Source organism: Cololabis saira, chromosome 5 (assembly GCF_033807715.1).
Source record: "Cololabis saira isolate AMF1-May2022 chromosome 5, fColSai1.1, whole genome shotgun sequence".
Classification (NCBI taxonomy): Eukaryota; Metazoa; Chordata; class Actinopteri; order Beloniformes; family Belonidae; genus Cololabis; species Cololabis saira.
The window spans coordinates 2,855,721-2,879,041 of record NC_084591.1 but is presented as its reverse complement, the minus strand read 5'-3'; the positions used below and the strand labels follow the sequence as shown (position 1 = coordinate 2,879,041).

The 23,321-nt window shown below is 41.3% G+C and overlaps 1 protein-coding gene and 2 non-coding genes across 3 annotated transcripts in view; 2 read left to right on the top strand and 1 right to left on the bottom strand.

The window, feature by feature from the left end:
• Positions 1–7,704: 7,704 nt before the first annotated feature.
• On the bottom strand, positions 7,705–7,777 carry trnar-ccu (transfer RNA arginine (anticodon CCU)). The gene has a single exon. It is a non-coding gene; the product is annotated as a tRNA-Arg (tRNA).
• Positions 7,778–8,607: 830 nt separating this feature from the next.
• On the top strand, positions 8,608–8,679 carry trnad-guc (transfer RNA aspartic acid (anticodon GUC)). Its single transcript has one exon. It is a non-coding gene; the product is annotated as a tRNA-Asp (tRNA).
• A 1,620-nt stretch (positions 8,680–10,299) lies between these two features.
• LOC133444528 (rho guanine nucleotide exchange factor 10-like protein) overlaps positions 10,300–23,321 on the top strand; it is a 54,223-nt gene continuing 41,201 nt past the window's right edge. The window contains exons 1-7 of the mRNA XM_061722368.1: positions 10,300–10,413; positions 11,461–11,590; positions 11,677–11,704; positions 13,577–13,650; positions 16,139–16,192; positions 17,243–18,169; positions 19,472–19,596. Of these exons, the coding sequence (XP_061578352.1) occupies positions 11,539–11,590; positions 11,677–11,704; positions 13,577–13,650; positions 16,139–16,192; positions 17,243–18,169; positions 19,472–19,596 (1,260 nt within the window). The 5' untranslated portion in view covers positions 10,300–10,413; positions 11,461–11,538. The remainder of the gene's footprint in view (positions 10,414–11,460; positions 11,591–11,676; positions 11,705–13,576; positions 13,651–16,138; positions 16,193–17,242; positions 18,170–19,471; positions 19,597–23,321) is intronic.

The following is a 23,321-nucleotide window of genomic DNA, read 5'->3' as shown; positions in this document are numbered from 1 at the left end:
CAGGGGGGCCCATCTTAGATTATTTAGTCCGGGGCCCCGGCAAGACTGTCAGTTGGCCTGTTCCCTTGTGCCACAAGGTGGGAAACTCCTCCAACTCTTCTTGTATTTCTTTACCTGGTGTCTGACAGTCAGTTACTCCCTGAGTGTGACTTCACCTAAAAAGGTCTGAATGAACAAACTTACCACGGTAACATCTGAACAATCATAAAGAACTCTACGTACTGTATGAGACCCTGCAGAGAACATGACCTAGAAAGAGACAACTCATCAAAGAAATTAAATATATAAAAGGCATTAAAATGTCCAAAGGTGTCAAATTAGTTTGACAATCGAAACAACAGGCATAGTAAGTAAAAAAAGATCTGCGTCTGAGGTTCAATCAGTAATGAATGAAAGTGCAAATCTTGCTGTATTGACATTAGGATCTGAAGATATAAACTCAGTCTTGCATTGAGCAATTTTAACCTCCTGAGACCCGGGCTTTTGTTTGATGTGTATTTTTTATGTCCCCTTACTATTTGGGATCAGTAGGACCTAATTTTTGTTGAAATTAAATTTTTGCTTTCTATGTGCTGTTCAAATGTCAAATCCAATGGCCTCACATGAGGACAATGGGATTATTTTTGCATATACATTTTTTTCCTTGCTATTTGGAATCAGGAGGACCCAAATAACCTAAAAATGAAATTTTAGCTTTCTACAATAAGTAGTTATCTCAAAAACCACCACAACTCTATTTCTTTCTTTCTTTCTTGGTCCTGCCCTGCATCCTTCCACATCCTGGTCAGGTTCTAATAATAAAAATATGATACATTTTATTTGCAATATACTTAGCATTTTGAATGAAATAAAGTGCTATATGATACATTTTATTTGCAATATACTTAGCATTTTGAATGAAATAAAGTGCTACAGAGTAAAAACATGGGTATTAGGTTATATCTCTGTATCATTTATATTTATATATCATTTTCAATTGTTTATTTCCTGTTAGAAGGAAATAAAAACTTGCTCCACTGGCAGATTATTCTACTTATTTCTAGTGAAAATGTGCTTTAAACAAATGGAAATCTAAAAACAAGTATTTTAAGTGTAATGAGACTTATTTTTATCATAGAAATTGGACATTTGGGCAAGAAATAAAGACAAATGTTCTTGGAAAGAATGTGCGAAGATTCCCAGCAGCAGCGAACGCACCACGAGATGTGGTAGTATCGCGAGAACGAGGCAGCAGAATCCAACATGGCGAGGTAATACTTTCGTTTTCAATAAATGCTTTAAAAACGATTATATTCTCAGTTTAAAATAACGAAAGGGTAGTTTATAGTTAGATTATATAATTCCGAACCCAACCTGGAGCAAAGCGAATCTTTAGACGCATCTATAGACGAGTATTTTGAGAGATTTGTCATGGTGAAGAAGTCTGGGGGCGCGTCCTCCGGCGCTTCCTCCACGCCGAAGCGTTGCCGTCCTGAGGATTCCCCTGGAGCAATCTCTCCTCCAGGAAATACCACCGAGGACATTCTGAGGTCCATTGACACCCGCTTGGCCTCCCATGACTCCCGTTTATCCCTGGTGGAAGTCCTGCACAAGGAATTCCAGTCATTAAGAGAAGCTGTGGAATACGGTAACCAGCAGGTGGAAAAATTGATGGCTGAAAACACCAATCTGAAGAAGTCGATGAAATCCATGTCAGAGGGTTTTAGCCGACTCCAAAATGAAAATAAATCTTTAAAGGAGGCCGTTTTAGACCTTCAAGCTCGTTCCATGAGGGACAACTTGGTGTTCTCGGGGATCCCGGAGAAACCTGATGAAGATCCTGAACAATCCGTCCAGGATTTCATCCGGAACCACCTGAAGCTTCCAGAAGACCTGGCGAACTCCATCACGTTTCACCGCGTCCATCGCCTAGGAGGAAGAAGACCCGAAGCCCAGAGACCCAGGCCCATTGTTGCTAAATTCGAACACTATAAAGACAAAGAGCTTGTGAGAAGACGGGGGCCACAGCTACGCGGATTGCCGTTCTCCGTGAACGACCAGTTCCCCCGGGAGATCCTGGACCGTCGCCGAGTCCTCTTCCCGGTCCGGAGGAGGTTCATGACGGAGGGATCTCGTGCTGTCATCACCGTGGACAAGCTGTACGTGAACGGACAACTGTACCGCGACTCCAACATCACGCCCTGGCTCTTCTAAAAAGGATGAGTACAAAATTTACTTTCTTTTCCTCTCTTTCTTTCTTACTAACTGGTGATTAGGTTAGATATAGTTACATAAACACTTGGTGATTAGATTAGATATAGTTTCATAAAATATTCTCGGTATATATTAATGTATTAATAATTCTTGCTCTGCTAGTCTCGGTAAGTTATAGGCTCACACTGGTGATTGCCTTTCTCTCTCTTTTTTTTATTTTCTCTATTTCTTTTTCTATCATGTTTAGAATTATCTCCCTCCCCCCCACCTCACTCCCTTTCCCCTTTTTTTTTCTTTTTTCCCTCTATGTCCCACTCTGCTGCACTTTCTTTCTCGGTTTGGTAAATTGGTACAAACACACATTTCACACATCTAGAATAACATGGCACACACACATACAACAGCTTTTCATGCAACATTACCACTTACATATAATGTTACTTTCAATGATTGGATTATGGATAAATTAAAGTTTGTCACCTGGAACGTAAACGGAGCCGGGAACACGGCAAAGAGATTAAAACTTCTTAACCACATACAAACTCTGCAGGCAGACATTGTCCTACTGCAAGAAACTCATTTAGTTAAAGCTTCGGTAGATGCATTGGCCACGGCACAATTTCCGCATGTTTTCTGCGCCTGTTACAACTCCAGACAAAGAGGGGTAGCAATTCTCATTAATAAAAGAGTAAATTTCACCGTAAAGGACACTCACACTGACTCAGAGGGTAGATATTTAATTTTAGTCTTGCAAATTCAAAGCTTGAATTTATGTATTTCTAATGTATATGGCCCAAATGTTGATGACTCCTCGTTTTTTCACTCTTTTTTCACCTCACTTTCTGCTCACCTAGACAACACAGTCATCATCGGAGGAGACTTCAACATGGTTCTGGACCCTGGAGTGGACAGGCTCAGTAATGCAGGCGGACACAGGAGTTGGCAGTCAGCAAGTATTGTTAAGCAATACATGAATGATCTGGGTCTTTGCGATACATGGCGCTCTCTACACCCAACCCTTAGGAACTACACTTTTTTCTCAGCCGTTCATCACTCATATTCTAGGTTAGATTATTTTTTAGTCAGTAGCTCTCTGATGAGAGATATCTCAGAATCACAAATTCACCCAATCATTATTAGCGATCACGCACCTGTTTCTTTCACTCTGGGGAAGAGGGGGAGCGTATCATCCTCCAAAGTTTGGAGATTTAATACATCATTGCTCAAAGACCCCGACTTTATTAATTTTTTTAAGAAAGAATGGGATATATTTTTACAAAATAACGACCAGCCGGAAATATCAGCGAGCGTTCTATGGGAAGCAGGAAAAGCAGTAATGCGAGGCAAAATAATTTCCTTTTCTTCAAATAAGAAAAAAAAAGACAACTTAAAAACAAAAGAATTAGAGTGTGAAATAAAGACGCTAGAGGAGGCCTTCCAGACCTCTGCAGACGAACGTATCCTTAACAGAATAAGGAAAACTAAAATAGAATTAAATAAAATAATTGACGCAAAAACACAGTTTCTAGTACAAAGGCTTCGCCTGGAAAACTTTGCACATGCTAACAGATCGGGAAAATACTTAGCCAATCAATTAAAAATAAACAAAGAAAAAACAACCATAACATCCATTAAGGACCAGTCAGGGGGAGTTACACATGATCCCTGTTTAATAAATTCAGTCTTTAGAGACTTTTACTATAAATTATACTCGTCACAAATTGAACCATCTGATCAATCCATTAATGAGTTTCTTGGAGACATTAATCTGCCGAAGTTACATCAGGAACAGGTTACGAATTTAGACTCACAGCTCTCAATAGGAGAACTCCATGAAGCTCTTCAACATATGCCCAATAATAAAGCTCCGGGCCCAGATGGTTTCCCAGCTGAATTTTACAAGGAATTCTGGAGTATATTAGCACCAACATTTTATAAAATGATTCTAAATGCTAGGGAGAATAAAAGCTTACCCTTAAATATGAACTCTGCTAATATTAGTCTTTTATTAAAACCGGACAAGGATCCCTTGCTCCCATCGAGCTACCGCCCAATTTCATTGATAAATGTAGACCTTAAAATAATTAGCAAGGCCATTACTGAACGTCTGAAAAGAGTCACCCCTTCTATTATACATCCGGATCAAACAGGCTTCATTAAAGGTAGACATTCGTCTACTAATATTCGCAGATTATTAAATATTATAGACTATTCGAGTATCAATAAACAGGAGACTACTATTATATCCTTAGACGCGGAAAAAGCATTTGATAAGGTAAATTGGAAGTTTCTATTGGCAACTTTGCATAAATTTGGATTTGGCGAATCTTTCATTGACTGGATAAAAATATTATACAGCTCTCCCAAGGCACGTGTAAGGACAAACGATCAAATCTCTACAAGTTTTACCTTGCAAAGAGGCACTAGACAGGGTTGCCCTCTCTCTCCCTCATTATTTGCAATATTTATTGAACCTTTAGCAGCAGCTGTTAGACAAAATCAAAATATTAAAGGTATACAATGTAAAATATTAGAGCACAAAATAAGTCTTTATGCGGATGACGTACTCCTCTTCCTCCAGAACTCACGATCTTCACTATCACAGACAATTGCACTTATAGAGGGATTTTCATCTCTGTCTGATTATTCTATTAATTGGTCTAAATCCACTGTTTTGTGTGTTAACTGCAATTTTAGGAATATAACCAATACTCAATTACAATCAGGGAACATTAGATATTTAGGCATATACATCTCCCCTAGGCTGTCAGAGTTAATAAAATTAAATCATGTTCAGCTTATAAAGAAAATAGAAGATGATCTTTCCAGATGGAGCTCTCTCCCTCTGGGGCGCGGGCCTCGGGTGGCCCCTGGGGGGCGGTGGGGGGGGCCGCGGGGCCCTGTCCCTAGCCGGTGGGGGCCTTGGGGGCCTGTGGGGGGGGTTACCTCATGGCGGTGGGGGCTCGGGCGGGGGGCTGTGGCTGGGGCGTCTCCGGGCCTCCCGGGGGGGCGGGGCCGTGGACGTGGGGGTTCCACCCGGAGGGCCCGGCCCTGCCTGGGTGGGGGGTGGCTGTCTGCGCTGGGGGGGCATTGCTGCCTTGGCCCCCGTCTACTGGACGGCCGGTGGGGGGACGCGGGTGTCTTATCAGGGCCGGCTTTGCTGGTCCTGCTTCCTGGCTTCGGCCTCCGCTCCCCCTCTTGCCCCCCCTACACGATTCATACGCACATAGGCGAAAGGCGGGGGGTCCGGGTCGTGGGGGGCACTGTCCCGCGGGGCCTGGCACTCCCCGCCTCACGGTTTTAACTGCAAAATAGACACTGCACATTCAACACTTAATAAATACATTTTACAATGACACGTAGTTCGGGAGGGGGGGGGGTCTGTGTCAATCGATACTTGGCCCTCCCTCCTCCCTGTTTTTATGGCATTAATCACATGCACTCAACACAAGGGGCGGGAGGGGGTCCCACATCACCCGCGTTCCCTCACCGGCCTGGGCCTGGGACGGGTGGGTCGGGTTACCCGGGCCTGGCGGGGCCCGCCGTGCAGCCTGGGGTGCCTTCTGGCGGTGCTGGATCCCCCCGGGGAGGGGGAAACGGTGCGTGATTGTATGTCTGTGTCGGTGGGAATGCGGTATGGAAGGGTCCTGCCATGGAGGATTTGAGCCTCCATTGGCAGGACATCAAAAACTTAATAATTTATCAATATTATTTTATACAAAGATGGTTATTATTATTATTATTATTATTAGTATTATTATTATTAGTATTATTATTATTATTATGTATAGTATATTATATTATTATTAGTATAGGTATCGAATAGGTGAATGGATGAATGAATGGGATGCCTGGGTCTGGGGCCCTCCGTTGTCGGGCCTGCGCGGGTGTCGCCTTGTTGGGGGGTTCCCTCTCTCCGGGCCCGTCTCCGGTCCCCCCCCGCTGCCTCTACGGCGGGGCGCCCCTCTGGTCTTGGAGGACCACTTTCGTGGGGGACGGGTGCGCCTGCCCGCGTCGGCGGCCGGGGCGGCTCTGTCTCTCCGGGCAGGCTGGCCCCCTGCCGGGTGGGGGTCGTTGGCCTGAAGGGTGAGGGCCTCCTGGCCGCGTGTCCGGCCCGGACCGGGTGGCCGGGGATTGCCTGGGTCGCGGTCCGCCGCCGCGGGATCCCTGGCTGCTTCTTTCCGCGCCGTGGGGGCCCTGCCCGCGGGCCCCCTCGGCCGCCGCCGGGTGGGGGGGGGCCTCGCAGGCGGTGGGTTGCCTCCCTCCTACTTTTCCCCTCTGTGGGGTTGCCGGTGGCCTGGGTTCCGGGCTCTTCCTTGTCGGCCTCTGGTCTCGCGGGTGGCGGGGTTGCTCCCCCCCCTCCCCCACTATAGATACACTTCAGGTGGAGCTTTGTTTGGTTTATTACACACACACACACACACACACACACACACACACACACACACACACACACACACACACACACACACACACACACACACACACATATAGTCATTTAGTCACATGCATACACACACACACACACACACACACACACACACACACACACACACACACACACACACACATGCATGATCATATACATACACACACACACACATAGACATACACACTGGCTTGTTCACCTGCATGCTGGCTCTCTAGTTTTTGGGTTTAGGTAGCGGTAGCGATAGCTTAGCTCAGACTGCGATCAGATCTCAAGATTTAGGTCGATTGCTGTTCGTGTCTTGGATGGCTCCGTGCCGGTTTCGTGCTTTGTTTGTGGTTTTTTTGTTGCAGATTTCCAGTGCTTGACGTGTGTCTCCGTGTGTTCCTGCTTCCTGGATTGGCAGTGGATGTCGTCACCCCCCACCCCCCCACCCCCCCCCCCCCCCAAAAAAAAAAAAAAAAAAAAAAAAAAAAAAAACACTGGGTTTGTATGTGTATATTTATGTATGTGTACGCATATGTGTGCGTATATATATATGTATATATTACATATAGTAATAATGCACATATATACACTTTTGGTTTCTACCGTCATGGTATCAATCAATAATATGTGTGCAGACAAGGTACAAAAAAAAAAAAAAAAAAAAAAAAAAAAAAAAAAAAAAAAAAAGAAAGAATGTACGTGTTTGCAGTGAAGATAGACCTGATGTCCTCAAACGAGTACTTCATGTTTACAGACGTTGTAGCTTGCTAATATTACTCAAATATATAAAAAAAAGCATGCCATGTGAAGCTGCAGATGTTATTGTGCATAAATATACTAGTTTCAATCATAAAATTAGGTTAGGATTTTTACCTTGTCCATATTTCTGTCGGGATCTGCCATAGAAGACTTTCATTGAGATCCCAGTCATCTTGTTTTTTCCCAAATGAGTGTAATTTCATTATGAGACCACTAGATGGTGCAGGCGGGGGTCCCGGATGAGGACAATGGGTCAATGTTCGTACAAATGAAGTATCATGGCGCAGCAGAAATGCAATGTCCTCAGAACGCAGGGTTTCATGGAGGAACATTGCCACCCTAGATGGGACTCGAACCCACAATCCCTGGCTTAGGAGGCCAGTGCCTTATCCATTAGGCCACTAGGGCTGTTGAGGCTGGTGAGCTGGCACTGATCCAAATGCTGCTCCTCCACATATCAACATATCTTTTTTTTTTTTTTTTTTTACTGAGTGAAGAACCTGAAAACAGAATAGTGTTCAAATAAATGCTCAGGAAGAGAATGATCATGCTGGTGTTGTTGACTGGTAAACGCTAAGTTCAGCATTCGCTTTAAAGATATCTGGCGCCATCTAGCGTTGTGAATGGGTATAACGTCTAGACCCCGAATGTAAGACGACCCCCACTTTTTCAGTCTTATTTCAACGCAAAAAACACCGTCTTATATTTGGGTCAATACGGTAGATAATTTACATACATTGTCATAACAGGGCGTGCCTGAGATGACGCGTGTACAGTCAGGACAGTGAATTTGTCCACAGACGCTGCTGACATAAAGCCCCGCTGGTGTTTAAATAGCAGCGACTTCCCGAACTTCGTCCTTTTTTCCTCCGGTTCTCTTTTTCCTCCAGGTCTCTTTTCCTCTAGAGCCGAGGAAAAGGGCCGCTCTTCACCAGGACCCCCTGCGGAGCGTAACCGATGACCAAGGAACGCTGTTCATTCTCTCCGATACTCTCTCTCTTCGTGCTACTCTCTCCAATTCTGTCCTCGCTCCGAGTTTTATCTTTGCACGAGGAACTGTTAGGTTTGGCAAGGACTCCCTCGTCTCCCATCAGCGTGACCAGCCTCAGCCGAGGAGCTTCCCGCCTGCTGTTTCGTGAAAGCCCCCGTGCCCATCAGCAAAATAATGAGGATGAAAATACATCTTAAAGTGAAAAAGTAAAATCAACCAATCAGGAATTTCTCTGGAGACACATCTGTCCTCGTTAGTATAGTGGACAGTATCTCTGCCTGTCACGCAGAAGACCGGGGTTCGATTCCCCGACGGGGAGACTTCCTGTTTAGTACAATGGTACTAGGGCTGGAACAATATATCGTGCCACGAAATTTTGCGATACAAAAACGTCACGAAACGTGTCGTGGAGGTGACAAACTGTATCGCGATATTGGGTTATTAATATTAATCTATTCTATGTTGACTAGTAACGCGCATCCGACCGCGCCTCGACCCGCGGACCAAAATCTTCCTCCGCTCAGAAGAAACTAGTACCGTTTTGGTCCCGATCACGGGACTCTAGCAGGGTTTTGAGCTCTGAACTTTTACTGATGTAAGGCTGGTGTAGAGTTAAGCCTTACCTTATTAAATTAAACCTTTTTGGGGTGGTGAGTAGGATAAACACGGGGAAACTTCTGCTGAGTTCCAGTGTACTTTAATGTCCCTCAACAGTGTAGGATTTTAGAACATCAACACAGCACCTAGTGCCGTACTGTGGCGTATCACTCCGCCCAATCTAAAACAGACTAATCACTACAGATAAACTGACTAGTGTCATTATAGTCCCTGATTTACATCACAATATAAAGAATATATTTATAGAATAATGAACCCTGAGTTACCAAAATAAATTAATGTCTCTGTCAGCTGGAAAAGATCCGATATTCAGTGAAAGGTAACTCTAACAAATGTTATAATAAGCGGCTTCCCTTTCTTACATTCTTCCACTCTCTCCAGTCCCTACTAACCATTTAGGACCCCCCTCCCTCTCTTCTCTCTTTTCTCTCTTTCTTCCTTCTTTTTATCTATTTTTTTACTTTTCCTTTGTTTTTTTTGTTTGTTTTGTTTTGCTTTGTTTTTCTTTGTTTTTTCCCCGTTTATTCATCTATTTTTTAATTTATACTGTGTAGCTTTAATACTTAAATATGACTTAAAATAATATTCTGTTATTTATTTATTTATCATAGTTATTTTCGTTGAATTGTGTAATGTTCTCTTTGTAAATCAAGAAAAACATCTAGGAGATCGACTGTATATCTTTTTCTCATTCCATCCAGTTGCACGGTATTTTAATGGAGTCAAATATCCTGTTTATTGTAGATTACCATACAGAAATAATATGATACTCGGTGTAAATGTGTAATTGATTCCTGTTCTACTGTGCCTTAACCCCTAATAAAAATATATATATATATAAGAAAAAAGAAAAATTCATGTCTCTGTCTTTAATCTGGCTCTTAAACTCTTTTACATTTTAATGCTTTTTCAAAAATGTTTTAATGTAAAGTGCTTTGAATTGTCTGTGGGAGAGTCTCTGACCTTTAACCCCGTCTGTGGGAGAGTCTCTGACCTTTAACCCCGTCTGTGGGAGAGTCTCTGACCTTTAACCCCGTCTGTGGGAGAGTCTCCTGTGACCTTTAACCCCGTCTGTGGGAGATTCTCTGACCTTTAACCCCGTCTGTGGGAGAGTCTCTGACCTTTAACCCCGTCTGTGGGAGAGTCTCTGACCTTTAACCCCGTCTGTGGGAGAGTCTCTGACCTTTAACCCCGTCTGTGAGTCTCCTGTGACCTTTAACCCCGTCTGTGAGTCTCCTCCCTGCAGGATTAACTCACTAATCCTGTTTGAGAGTCTGAGATCTCCACGGTGGTGAATCCTCCATCTGTTCAGCGTTTCCGTGGAGACGGACGTGGTGGAAGTTCTTCTTCAGTCCTGCTCAGAGACGGAGACGTTCAGACACAGTTCTGAGATGAATCCAGAGGAAAGAAGCTCCGGTGGAGAATCATCTGTCAGGTTTGAGACGTTAGAGATAAATACACCAGACCTTCTCTAATAGCTCTTAGGAAACAGGAAACAGGAGGATCATTCTGTTGAGTTTAATCATGTATGTGGAGGTTTATGTTCATACTCATTTCTAGGAATATACATACACACACATATATTTAGGCGTCTGAAAAAAGACAGAATTTATTTTTAGAAATGAAAAAAAAAAGTTTTTTCTTAGTTTTAAATTTCTTAAAGTCAGAAGTCTCACTTTTTTTAGAATTGGAAAAAAAATCCTAAATTATTTTTTGGTTTTAAATTGCTGAAAAAAAAAGAAAAAAAATCCTCTGATTTTTTTTTTTTAGGTCTAAGGTTACTGAAAAAAGTCTGCATTCTGATAAAAAAACAGAATTCTGACTTATTTTTAGTAATGGAATTAAAATCCTCCATTTTAAGTTTCTGAAAATCTTTACAATTTTGAGATTAAAGTCAGAATTATCTTCCATATATTTATCTAATATATATATATATATATATATATATATATATATATATATATATATATATATATATATATATATATATATATATATATATGTGTGTGTGTGTTATATGTATATATAGATATAGACATTTTGTTTTTGTTATAGAAATTAAGTTAATTTTATTATAATGAAATAGAGTTTAGGGGGGAGGATTTAATACGTTTTTACTTCTTCCAACTCTTTTTGGAGCATGTTAATTATGATGGATGCATGTTTTTATTTATATTTTGTTTTTTCTTTTGTTTTCTTATTTACATTTATTTATCATTGATTATTATTGTGTTGTTTTGTATTCACTACCGTTTCACGTTCGAATAATAAAAAATTCAATTCAATTCAATTCAATTGTATCTAGAGTCACTTGCACCAGCAACAGATGATTCATTTCCAAAAACAGAGAAAATGATCTGTGAAAATGTGTTAAAAACTGAGACATGTTGTGTCTGAATGTCTGCACTCACCTTCTTTCTTTCTTTCCTTCCTTCTTCCGTAACCACCGTTTCCTCCGTCTTTGACTCTGTGTCACGTCCAGATCAGGAAGAAGATGATCAGGAAATGTTTGGACCTGATGGGTGTGTTGAGGTTCTCTGGTCCAGAATAACTAGAGTCCATGGAGGGGAATCCTGCCGGCAGGACTGGATCCCCCAGCAGCGATTCCTCAGGTGAGAGAAGCTTACAAACCGTAGAGGAGAGAACATTGTTTTTATAGATTCCACTTTTACTCATTTGTCTTTTCTTTTCAAACCAGATAATGGTGTCAGACCAGCACCAGAGGGGTAAGTAGAGACAAAGGCCCTGTCCCAATCCCCCCACTACCCCTAGTTTTCATCCCTACCCCTAAATCTTGCGGGTTTCCGTGAGGGTAGTGGTGTCCCAATTCCTCTTTCCACCTAGGGGGAGTGGAGAAAACTAGTGTAGTGGCTGAATCTGTCCCTACGGATCGAGGGATTTCCGATCCTCACTAGTTTGATCTAGGGCCAGAAAAATTTCCCAGAATGCTTTTCGTCGTCATTTGCGGACTGAATCAAAAACAAAAACATGGCGGACATTTCTTATTTTTTAGTGAATAAAATCAATATTTTCAGTTAGTTTCTGCACAAAAATGCGTTTTGATTACATTTTATAGCGAGAAATATATATTTTACTTTCATAATATTCACTCAGTGAATGTACATAATCACTCGTTTGCCCGTTGTTGCGAAGATCACGCCAGAATAAAGGCTGATTTATGGGTCCGCGTTACACCAACGCAGAGCCTACAGTGTAGGTTACGTACCCTACGCCGTACCCTACGCCGTACCCTACGCCGTACCCTACACCGTACCCTACGCCGTAGGCTCTGCGTCGATTTATCGCGGATCCATAAATCAGCTCCCGAGCCGGCAGGCAGAAATCTCGAAAGCTTCGGAGCAAATTTCTTAACAGGCGTAGCTACAACTGTTAGATTTAATCTATTAAACCAACATTTATCTTCCTAAATGATTTATTTCAGCCAGAGGTAATTCTCCACAGAGCTGCAGGTTTCTCTCCCGGGACGACGGTGCAGGTTGAACCGGCGATCACGTCTGTACTCCGGCTGCTGCTGCTCCGAGCCGGCGGCTCTTCTCCGGAAACATGGGGTCAAATTTCTTAACAGGCGTTATTTGGATAAACTGAGCCCAGGTTGGGGATCTTAACGGTTACTTTTACGCCTGAAAAAATATTAAAACTTAATAAAGTGGCATATTAACAGCGCTACAGCTGAAATTAAAACAGCTTTTGTCTCTCAGCTTCCTGATTTTAGGGGTGGTGCTGAAAGTAGGAGTAGTGGGAGTATTGGGACAGAAACCTGGGAAGATTTCAAGTCCCCTAAACTCTGTCCCTTCTTTTTTAGGGGTAGTGATAGTGAGGGAGGGCTAGTGGTAGAAAGTAGGGGGAGTATTGGGATTGGGCCAGAATCACCTTTCAAAGGTCTATGAAGCAACGTTTTAGATTCAACTTTATTGTCATTGAACATGTCAAAAGTACAGGGCAAAGAAATGCAGTTAGCATCTAACCAGAAGTGCTTATGCAGTGAAATAAAGACAATGTACAGCATATACACATATATATACAGATATACAGATATATAAATATGTATGTACACAGTGCAGATTAATAAATAACTGTTGCTACAAGGTGCAGGTCAGATATGGATGAATGACAATATATAGATGTGATTATATGATTTACACAGATTTGATTTTCAGTATATACATATATATACATATATATTGTAACTGACCATATTCCATATTAACTGCTTGAAATATAATTTAAAACCGGTTTTGTGTGTAATGTGTTTAATTCTGCTGTAAATGTTGATTTCCCTGCACTGGTTTTCTCTCCTGCAGCTGCTAAGCTAGTTAGTTCATTATTGAACCGTCTTTATCCTGAACAGACTTGGGGTTGTAACTGTGGATTAACCCTCAAACATCACATTATTCACATTAGTCACATTGTTGAAGAGTTGTTACCTGCTGACATCCTGCTGATGTCTGAAGGATGTCTGTCATAAACAGTTTAAAGAACTCACATTAACCTTTGTCCCTCCATCAGATGACCATGTTGTAAAGTTATAAAAATGAGGAGTTTGCTGAGTAACCTGCAGGTGAAAATGCTTGTTGTAGATGCTCCAGTTCCTCGGATATGGGAGGCAGCGGAGAGTTGGAGGGTTTCTGGAAAACATGCAGCATTTATGAAGGTAAGAAGGTCGGAGAGGTGAAGACTGAGGAGGGTAAATGAGAAGGGTAGAAGGTTAGATGGGTAGAGGAACAGAGGGCAGAGGTGTCTTCAGTATTCACATTCATTACTCAGGTAGAAGTATAGATACTAGAGTTTAAAAATACTCCTGTACAAGTTGAAGTATCAACTCAAGTTTTTTTACTCAAGTAAAAGTATAAAAGTACTGGTTTCAAAACTACTTAAAGTACAAAAGTAAAAGTAATGTAAGGGGGAAAAAAGCCATTAAGGACAAAAGCCATTGAAAATGAATGCATCTTAGTGTAATGTAAATATATTAAAGAACCATATATGTGTACTATTGAGCATTAACATGTGTTAATATAAATATATTAAAGAAGCATATATGTGTACTATTGAGCATTAACATGTGTTTCAGAGAGCAGCAGATATGATGACTAGTTGTCTATAAGTATTGTAATGGTGCAAAAAGTCAAACGTTCATGTTCATGTTATCATTTATCCTAACCTTTATTGGAATGTACATCCAAGTTTAGTTGCAGGAATCTGAGGGAACGGATGTAAGAACAAAACTGGACAAGAACATCTGAAACAACCACAACCAAATTCACTCTATCCGGATGGAGCAATTTAACTGGATAGTTTTTATTAAAGGCTGAAATGAAATAGAGTAACGAGGCTGTTTTTAAAATGTAAGGAGTAAAAAGTACAGATAATTGCGTGAAAATGTAAGGAGTAAAAGTAAAAAGTCGTGTGAAAAATAATTACTCCAGTGAAGTATAAGTCATATAATTTCTACTTATGTAAGGTAACGAAGTATTTGTACTTTGTTACTTGACACCTCTGACAGAGGGGTAGAAGGTTAGATGGGTGGATGAACAGAGGGGTAGAAGTAGCGTCGCCACCCGTCCCGTAAAATACGGAATTGTCCTTTATTTGAGAAAAAAATGTTGCGTTCCGTATTGAACCAATACGGACATTTATTATGCTCTTATTTATTGATGTCATAATATACAGGTAAAGGTCGGAACATTTGAATATATTGCAAAACGTCATTCGTAGTAAATTATAAATATATATATTATTTCCCCACTACATTCAAAGTGAAATATTTCAAGCCTTTATTTGTTATCATTGTGATGATTATGGCTCACAGTTTATGAAAACCTCAAATAAAAAATAAATTAGAGAATATTTTATGAAATCAATAAACAATTCCATTATCAAAATTATTATAAATAAAGGTTCAACATATCTTGCTTTGCATGTAATAAGACTAGGTAACATATTAGTTTCACCTTTTAAGTTGAATTATTGAAATAAATTAACTTTTACACCGTATTCTAGTTGAATTATTGAAATAAATTAACTTTTACACTATATTCTAGTTGGATTATTGAAATAAATTAACTTTTACACCATATTCTAGTTGAATTATTGAAATAAATTAACTTTTACACCATATTCTAGTTGAATTATTGAAATAAATTAACTTTTACACCATATTCTAGTTGAATTATTGAAATAAATTAACTTTTACACCATATTCTAGTTGAATTATTGAAATAAATTAACTCTTACACCATATTCTAGTTGAATTATTGAAATAAATTAACTTTTACACCATATTCTAGTTGAATTATTGAAATAAATTCACTTTTACACCATATTCTAGTTGAATTATTGAAATAAATTAACTTTTACACCATATTCTAGTTGAATTTTTGAAATAAATTAACTTTTACACCATATTCTAGTTGAATTATTGAAATAAACTAACTTTTACACCATATTCTAGTTGAATTTTTGAAATAAATTAACTTTTACACCATATTGTAGTTGAATTATTGAAATAAATTAACTTTTACACCATATTCTAGTTGAATTATTAAAATAAATTAACTTTTACACCATATTCTAGTTGAATTATTGAAATAAATTAACTTTTACACCATATTCTAGTTGAATTATTGAAATAAATTAACTTTTACACCACATTCTAGTTGAATTATTGAAATAAACTTTTACCCCATATTCTTCACCTGTAGGCTATACTATACATCTTGACTGATGTGGACATACATAGCATAGGGTTGTCTGTCTGTACAGTCATGCAAGTTCAATGCTATTAAAGCACTTTAAACTTTAAATCAAAGCATTTTGTTTTTTCATATAAAATAAACAGATTTCAATGCAGTTTAGAAGTTTTGGGGCTTTTTTTTTGGCTCCTGCGCTGCTGAAATCGGGGCGTCCCTTATTTCTATTTCTGAAAGGTGGCAACCCTAGGTAGAAGGTTAGATGGGTGGATGAACATAGGGGTAGAAGGTTAGATGGCTAGAGGGTTAGAGAGGTGAAGACTGAGAGTGCTACACCTGAGGGGTAAAAGAGGGGTAGGAGGGTCAGACCAGGGGGGTAGAGGGTAAATTAATAATAATTAATTAATTAATTAATGTGTCGGTAACGAGGATGTTCCTGTGTTTGACTGACAGCTCAGAGGGAGTGGCTAAGTGTGGTGTCAGAGCTGACTCAGCGTTTGAACAAAGGTACCAAGACGTTTCCTAGCTGTGCTTGTGCTTAGTTTAGGGTTAGCTAGCATCAGTTACGCTCCTTGCTCAATGCTGACATGTTAATTGGTTATTTTTAGTGTCCTGTCTCCTTAGCTAGCACCAGTTATTGATTATTTTTAGTTTCCTGTCTTCTTAGCTAGCACCAGTTATTGATTATTTTCTAGTTTCCTGTCTTCTTAGCTAGCACCAGTTATTGATTAGTTTCTAGTTTCCTGTCTCTTTGGCTAGCACCAGTTATTGATTATTTTCTAGTTTCCTGTCTCCTTGGCTAGTACCAGTTATTGGTTATTTTCTAGTTTCCTGTCTCCTTGGCTAGTACCAGTTATTGATTATTTTTAATGTCCTGTCTTTTTAGCTATCTTAGGAATAATTTTTTTTTCCTTGTTTTTTTAATTTTTCCGACGAAATTAGGGTGTTTTTGCCCCCCTAAACGTGCCCCAAAAGTCACCAAATTTTGCACGCAAGCCAGGCCTGGCAAAAAATTTGATATTTAATGGTCTGCATTAATGGGCGTGGCCTAACGGCTCAACAGCGCCACCTAGAAAACTTTGTGCCTCAAGCCCCAGAATACGGTTTGATGAACATGCACGAAAATACACACCTGTATCATGTCACAACTTAAAGAAAAGTCTCCTGGCGCCATGGCCGAAACCAAACAGGAAGTTGGCCATTTTGAATTAATCGTGTAATTTTGGCGCAATTTATGCCATTTCTTCGGCCGTTAATATGGATCTTAATGGGTGAAAATTGTACGCGCGAGGGCCCGTTCATCGCTGCTTGCAGCTTTAATTTCTGTTTCCTTTTTAATTATCAAACTGTAGCACTTTGAGATTCTCAGTAATGTAAAGTTCATTATAAATAAAATGTATTATTACTATTATTAGGGCCCGAGCACTCACAGTGTGAAGGCCCTATTGTATTTTTGTTTTGCTCGTTTTTCTTTCGACAAGATAAGGGCCTTTTTGCCCCCCTAAACGTGCCTCAAAAGTCACCAAATTTTGTTTCATACGCTGCGTTGTGTTGTAGGAAAGTCCCCTGTACTGCCAGAAGCAGGTTTGGGAGAGTCCAGGGGTGTAGAGGACGGGTTTGGACCGGAATCATCCTCCGTCAGTCTGAAGACTGAGCCTGGATCAGCCAATCACAGCGGAGACACCTGCATCCCTGGATCAGCCAATCGCAGCAGAGACACCTGCATCCCTGGATCAGCCAATCACAGCAGAGACACCTGCATCCCTGGTTCAGCCAATCCCAGCAGAGACACCTGCATCCCTGGATCAGCTAATCAAAGCAGAAACACCTGTAGATCAGCCAATCACAGCAGAGACACCTGCATCCCTGGATCAGCCAATCACAGCAGAGACACCTGCATCCCTGGATCAACCAATCACAGCAGAGACACCTGCATCCTTGGATCAGCCAATCAAAGCAGAGACACCTGTAGATCAGCCAATCACAGCAAAGACACCTGTACATCAGCCAATCACCCCAGAGACACCTGTAGATCAGCCAATCCCAGCAGAGACACCTGCATCCCTGGATCAGCCAATCAAAGCAGAGACACCTGTAGATCAGCCAATCACAGCAAAGACACCTGTACATCAGCCAATCACAGCAGAGACACCTGTAGATCAGCCAATCACAGCAAAGACACCTGTACATCAGCCAATCCCAGCAGAGACACCTGCGTCCCTGGATCAGCCAATCACAGCAGAGACACCTGCATCCCTGGATCAGCCAATCACAGCAGAGACACCTGCATCCCTGGATCAGCCAATCACAGCAGAGACACCTGCATCCCTGGATCAGCCAATCACAGCAGAGACACCTGTAGATCAGCCAATCCCAGCAGAGACACCTGCATCCCTGGATCAGCCAATCACAGCGGAGACACCTGCATCCCTGACGTCATCTATGATGACGTACCTGCCGACAGCCCGCAGCACCTGCTGGAAGGTTAGATTTTACCTTTATTACCTGATCTTTGTGATATTACAGAGATGGAAAAACACTGTCTTACAAACCTGACTAATCTGCTGTTTGAACCACAAATACTGATCAAAATACCTCCAAGGTTCCTCAGTTGTACTGGATCCGTCGCAGCACCATCTAGTCCCTTTCTGAGGAGTTTGGAACAAAATAATAACCTCTGTTTTATCAGGATTTAGACGTAAAAAGTTAGTGAACCTCCATCCTTGATGAGACATGAAGTTTAGCTAACGGTTCTGGTTCATCTTCATAGACAAATACAGCTGGGTATCGTCAGCATAGCAATGAACATCGATGCTGATTCTGGATTAAACTGGATTAAACTTCCCAAGACCCTACAACTGGAGCCTGCAGGACACCATAGACCCTAGAACTGAACCCTGCAGGACATCATAGAGCCTAGAACTGAACCAGGACACCATAAACCCTAGAACTTAACCCTGCAGGACACCATAGACCCTAGAACTGGACCCTACAGGACACCATAGACCCTAGAACTGAACCCTGCAGGACACCATAGACCCTAGAACTGAACCCTGCAGGACACCATAGACCCTAGAACTGGACCAGGACACCATAGACCCTAGAACTGAACCAGGACACCATAGACCCTAGAACTGAACCCTGTGGGACACCATAGACCCTAGAACTGAACCCTGCGGGACACCATAGACCCTAGAACTGAACCCTGCGGGACACCAGAGACCCTAGAACTGGACCCTGCGGGACACCAGAGACCCTAGAACTGAACCCTGCGGGACACCATAGACCCTAGAACTGGACCCTGCAGGACACCATAGACCCTAGAACTGAACCCTGCAGGACACCATAGACCCTAGAACTGAACCCTGCGGGACACCATAGACCCTAGAACTGAACCCTGCGGGACACCAGAGACCCTAGAACTGAACCCTGCGGGACACCATAGACCCTAGAACTGGACCCTGCAGGACACCATAGACCCTAGAACTGAACCCTGCAGGACACCATAGCAGACCCTCGTGACCTCGTCTGTTCTGAAGAAACCTCATGTACATGAACAAACTGGAATCTGTCAGATATGATTGAAACCAACGTAGAGCTGAACCTTTAACCCCAACAACATCTAACCTGCAGTAAGATTCTGATCTACAGGGTCAAAAGCAGCACATATTCAGATTTTAGAGACAAGTTGATCTGGCCAAATGTCATTGTACCACTGAGAGAGATAAAACATCTTCTCACTTCATATGAACATGCAGGGAGACGTGTTGGCCTCTTTGTTTGCAGAAGGAATCTATGAGGACGTGGAGGTGCCTGATCAGCAACACTCCAACGGCTGGAGCTCCGGCGAGTTTGAGAGTTACGAGGAGGTTCCGGACGGGGAGAACGTTTGTCCATCCACCGACAGCAAGGTGACTCTCATGCTGGCTCTTTTTAAACATCAACAGACTTTATCATCATATTTCCATTTGTTCAGTTAAAAGTCCCCTGTTTACCACTTGATATATCCTCTGCGTGGTACCAGGGGCGTGTGCAGCAAACCAAACAGAAAAAGTTACATTCGTATTAAGCAGTGTTGGGTGTAACGCGGTACAAAGTAAAGCGTTACTGTAACGAGATTACATTCGCCAGTAACGCAGTAATGTACCGCGTTACAGTTGTAATTTGGGTAATCCCGTTATAGTTACTCTAAGACAAAAAAAGAAATACGTTACTTTAGTTACTTTAAGCTTTTCAGCTACATGTAGAACGGGAGAACAGAAAAGAAAATCAAACTTGCCTTTCATGCGTCTTCACGCGTTGCGCAACACTTGTCTGATTTAAGGCTGATTTATGGTTCCGCGTTAAATCGACGCAGAGTGCGTCGCCGCGTAACCAACGCCGTAAGTTCTGCGTTGGTGTAACGCAGAACCATAAATCAGCCTTTAACGTGATTTTACGGGAATTTATGGGATTTGACGGGATTTGACGTGATTTTACGGAACTTTACGAATACACATTTGTGCTGATCTGGGCACTGCAGTAATAAAGTAATAAGGTTCCAACTACAGGACTGTCTCAGAAAATTAGAATATTGTGATAAAGTTCTTTATTTTCTGTAATGCAATTAAAAAAAACAAAAATGTCATACATTCTGGATTAATTACAAATCAACTGAAATATTGCAAGCCTTTTATTATTTTAATATTGCTGATTATGGTTTACAGTTTAAGATTAAGATTCCCAGAATATTCAAATTTTTTGAGATAGGATATTTGAGTTTTCCTATATATATATATATATATATATATATATATATATATATATATATATATATATATATATATATATATATGTATATATATATATATATATATATATATATATATATATATATATATATATATGTATATATATATATATATATATATATATATACACACACACACACATACACACATATATACATATACATACATACACATACAGTATATACACAGACACTTACACAAATGTTATATAAATATCAATAATAACACATCCTCACACCTATATACACTGATATAAATATACCCATTTATAAATCAATATATCAGTATCAACAATATACAAAAAAGAAAATAAAACAAAAAAAACAAACAACTGATAACAGCAGATCTCACGCCCTCTCCTCCCGGTATCTGCTAAAAATCATCTGTGTATGTTGGTTTTAAACTGATGCCTGGACATTGCCCTTTCAAAACATTAAACTCATGTGGAAAAGTGAAGATGTGTGTTAGCTGAAACCACATTTACAAGAATGTGAGCTTTACAATGTCTGATAAAATAATGAATATATGAGCTTAAGCGGAGAATCAGCAAAGTTGTAGCTCCAGACTGGAGAAAGTGAAGCTCGGTACAAACGAAACCTGCTCACATGGAAACAGGAAGTGGATTATTTTGGTCTGTCAGCACTTCTGTCTTCAGAATGTGTCACCATGTGGCCGATCTTAAACTCTCCAAGTTGTTACTTCTGGATCTTTGGTTTCCCTAAAGTCTGGGCGTAGACGCGCTCCATCTTTCACATGCTGGAACTTTGTTCAAACCTTCAGACGGACCAGGGGAAGTTTGAGGTAGGTTGATCTTCTACGTTCACAGGCAGCACTAGCTTTTACTGGAGCTTAAAGCTGCTCACATGGTTTGGAACTCCCAAACAGGAAATGCTCTTTGTGTCTCATATATTGAACCGACCTGAGCAATAAAACAGGTGAGCTGAGTCCAGAAGGACGGCAGCTCGTCTTCCTGCTGCATCTGGAGCTGTTGCTGTTTTTAATCCAGCTGGAACAACGGGAACTAGATTCAATCCCTGCCTTTAACGTCGGGCTGTGAACCAGTGGAAGGAAATCTGAAGGTCGTGGTTTGACGAAGCTGAGAGGAACATTCTCTGTAGAATGCAGAGATATAATCGTCTGGCCAACACTGGTTCATTTCCATGAACAGATGGAATGTATCAGATGAATAGGACTTAAACCGGTCCAGTCTGGACGCAGCTTCTCTATGAGCTGCAGCCTCGGCCAGGGCTCAGGGTTTCTGTTCACTTTTGGTTAGTTTGGTTGGTTTATCTTGATCTGTGTCTGTTTTAAATTTCTTCCTCGCACTGTAACCTGTGAACTTTAATGGGTAGTTAATATATATATATATCATTTTTGGTATATATATATATATACCGTAGATGACCAAATAGTCGCCGGCGCGCAAATACGCGCCTGTGCTCTAATAGCCGCCGGGGGTCCGAGCCCATTTGGCATAATAAACGCCGGTTCAATTAAACGCCCGGGCGACTACCGGTAATAACCTGGTAATAACCCTGTATTTGCATTGTATTGTGTACAGTATCGTTCATACTGCTCTGATCAGCTCCGTGTGTTGCCGTTACACAGACAAACTGTCTTTGTATATCAGAGCATGTGAGCGGAGTGAAGCGGCGAGGGGATTCTTTATTATTTTTAATTATTTATTTTATTTTTTTATATATTAAAATCCTAAAATATCTGTACCGTTTCTGATTGGGTGTGTGCACTGCGAATCATTTTTAGACACAACAAAGAACGCGTACCGCAAAAGTTGTGTCGGCGGAGGAACCCGGCGTCCCAGCAAAATGAGAAGAGAAAAAAGAGTTCAGCAGACAGCGCACACACTGAAGGCTGATTTATGGTTCCGCGTTACACCAACGCAGAGCCTACGGTGCAGGGTACGCCGTAAGGCTGATTTATGGTTCCGCGTTACAACAACGCAGAGACTACGGCGTAGGGGACGCGGCGACCCGCACCATAGCCTACGTGGAAATGCGCTCTTTTTTTTGCTATTAAAACATGATTTGTAATGTGAATTTGCAAAACTTAAACTACAAATAATAGTTTTTGACGTGACATCAGAGATTGCGCATGCTCTCTGTGAAAGGATGAGTCCAATCGGGTCGCAGCTGCTTCAACTGTGATTCCTTCACGAGGAGCGACCAGGATTTCAAACATGCTTGATTTTCTTGCGACCTCACGATTCGTGATCGGGAGCTCGTCGTGAGGTGTTGTGTTGTGTACAGTGTGTACAATTTTAGTTCCAGTGGTACTATGGTGATCTCATATGTTCTTTGTAAGTAATGGTCTGGTGCTGCTCATTGCAAAAATAAATTGTAGCCTGGTGCAAATACCCGCCTGGTTCTTATAAACGCCTGGGGTCCAAGTGGATTTAGCATATTAAACGCCCGGGCTACTAAATGGTCATCTACGGTATGTGTATATGTATATCTATATATATATATCTATATCTATATCTATATATATATATATATATATATATATATATATATATATATATATATAGTGGAAGTCGTGAAAATAGATGAGCCGACAACTTCCCATGTCCACAACAAAGTGTTTGTCCCCAGGCTCCACCACACGGAAGGGGCCCTCGTAAGGTGGGTGAAGGGGTGCCCTGTGTCCATCGACACAGATGAAAACATAACCTGCGGACTGCAGGGAACTGGGCAAATGTGAGTTCGGCAATCTGTGGCAGGACGTAGGGAGCGGTGCGAAAAGTCTGGCATTGTCGAGCAGGGCGGTGCGTTGGATTGCGGCAGACCAAGGGGCAGTGGTGCTGGGAATGAAGTCCCCTGGGGCCC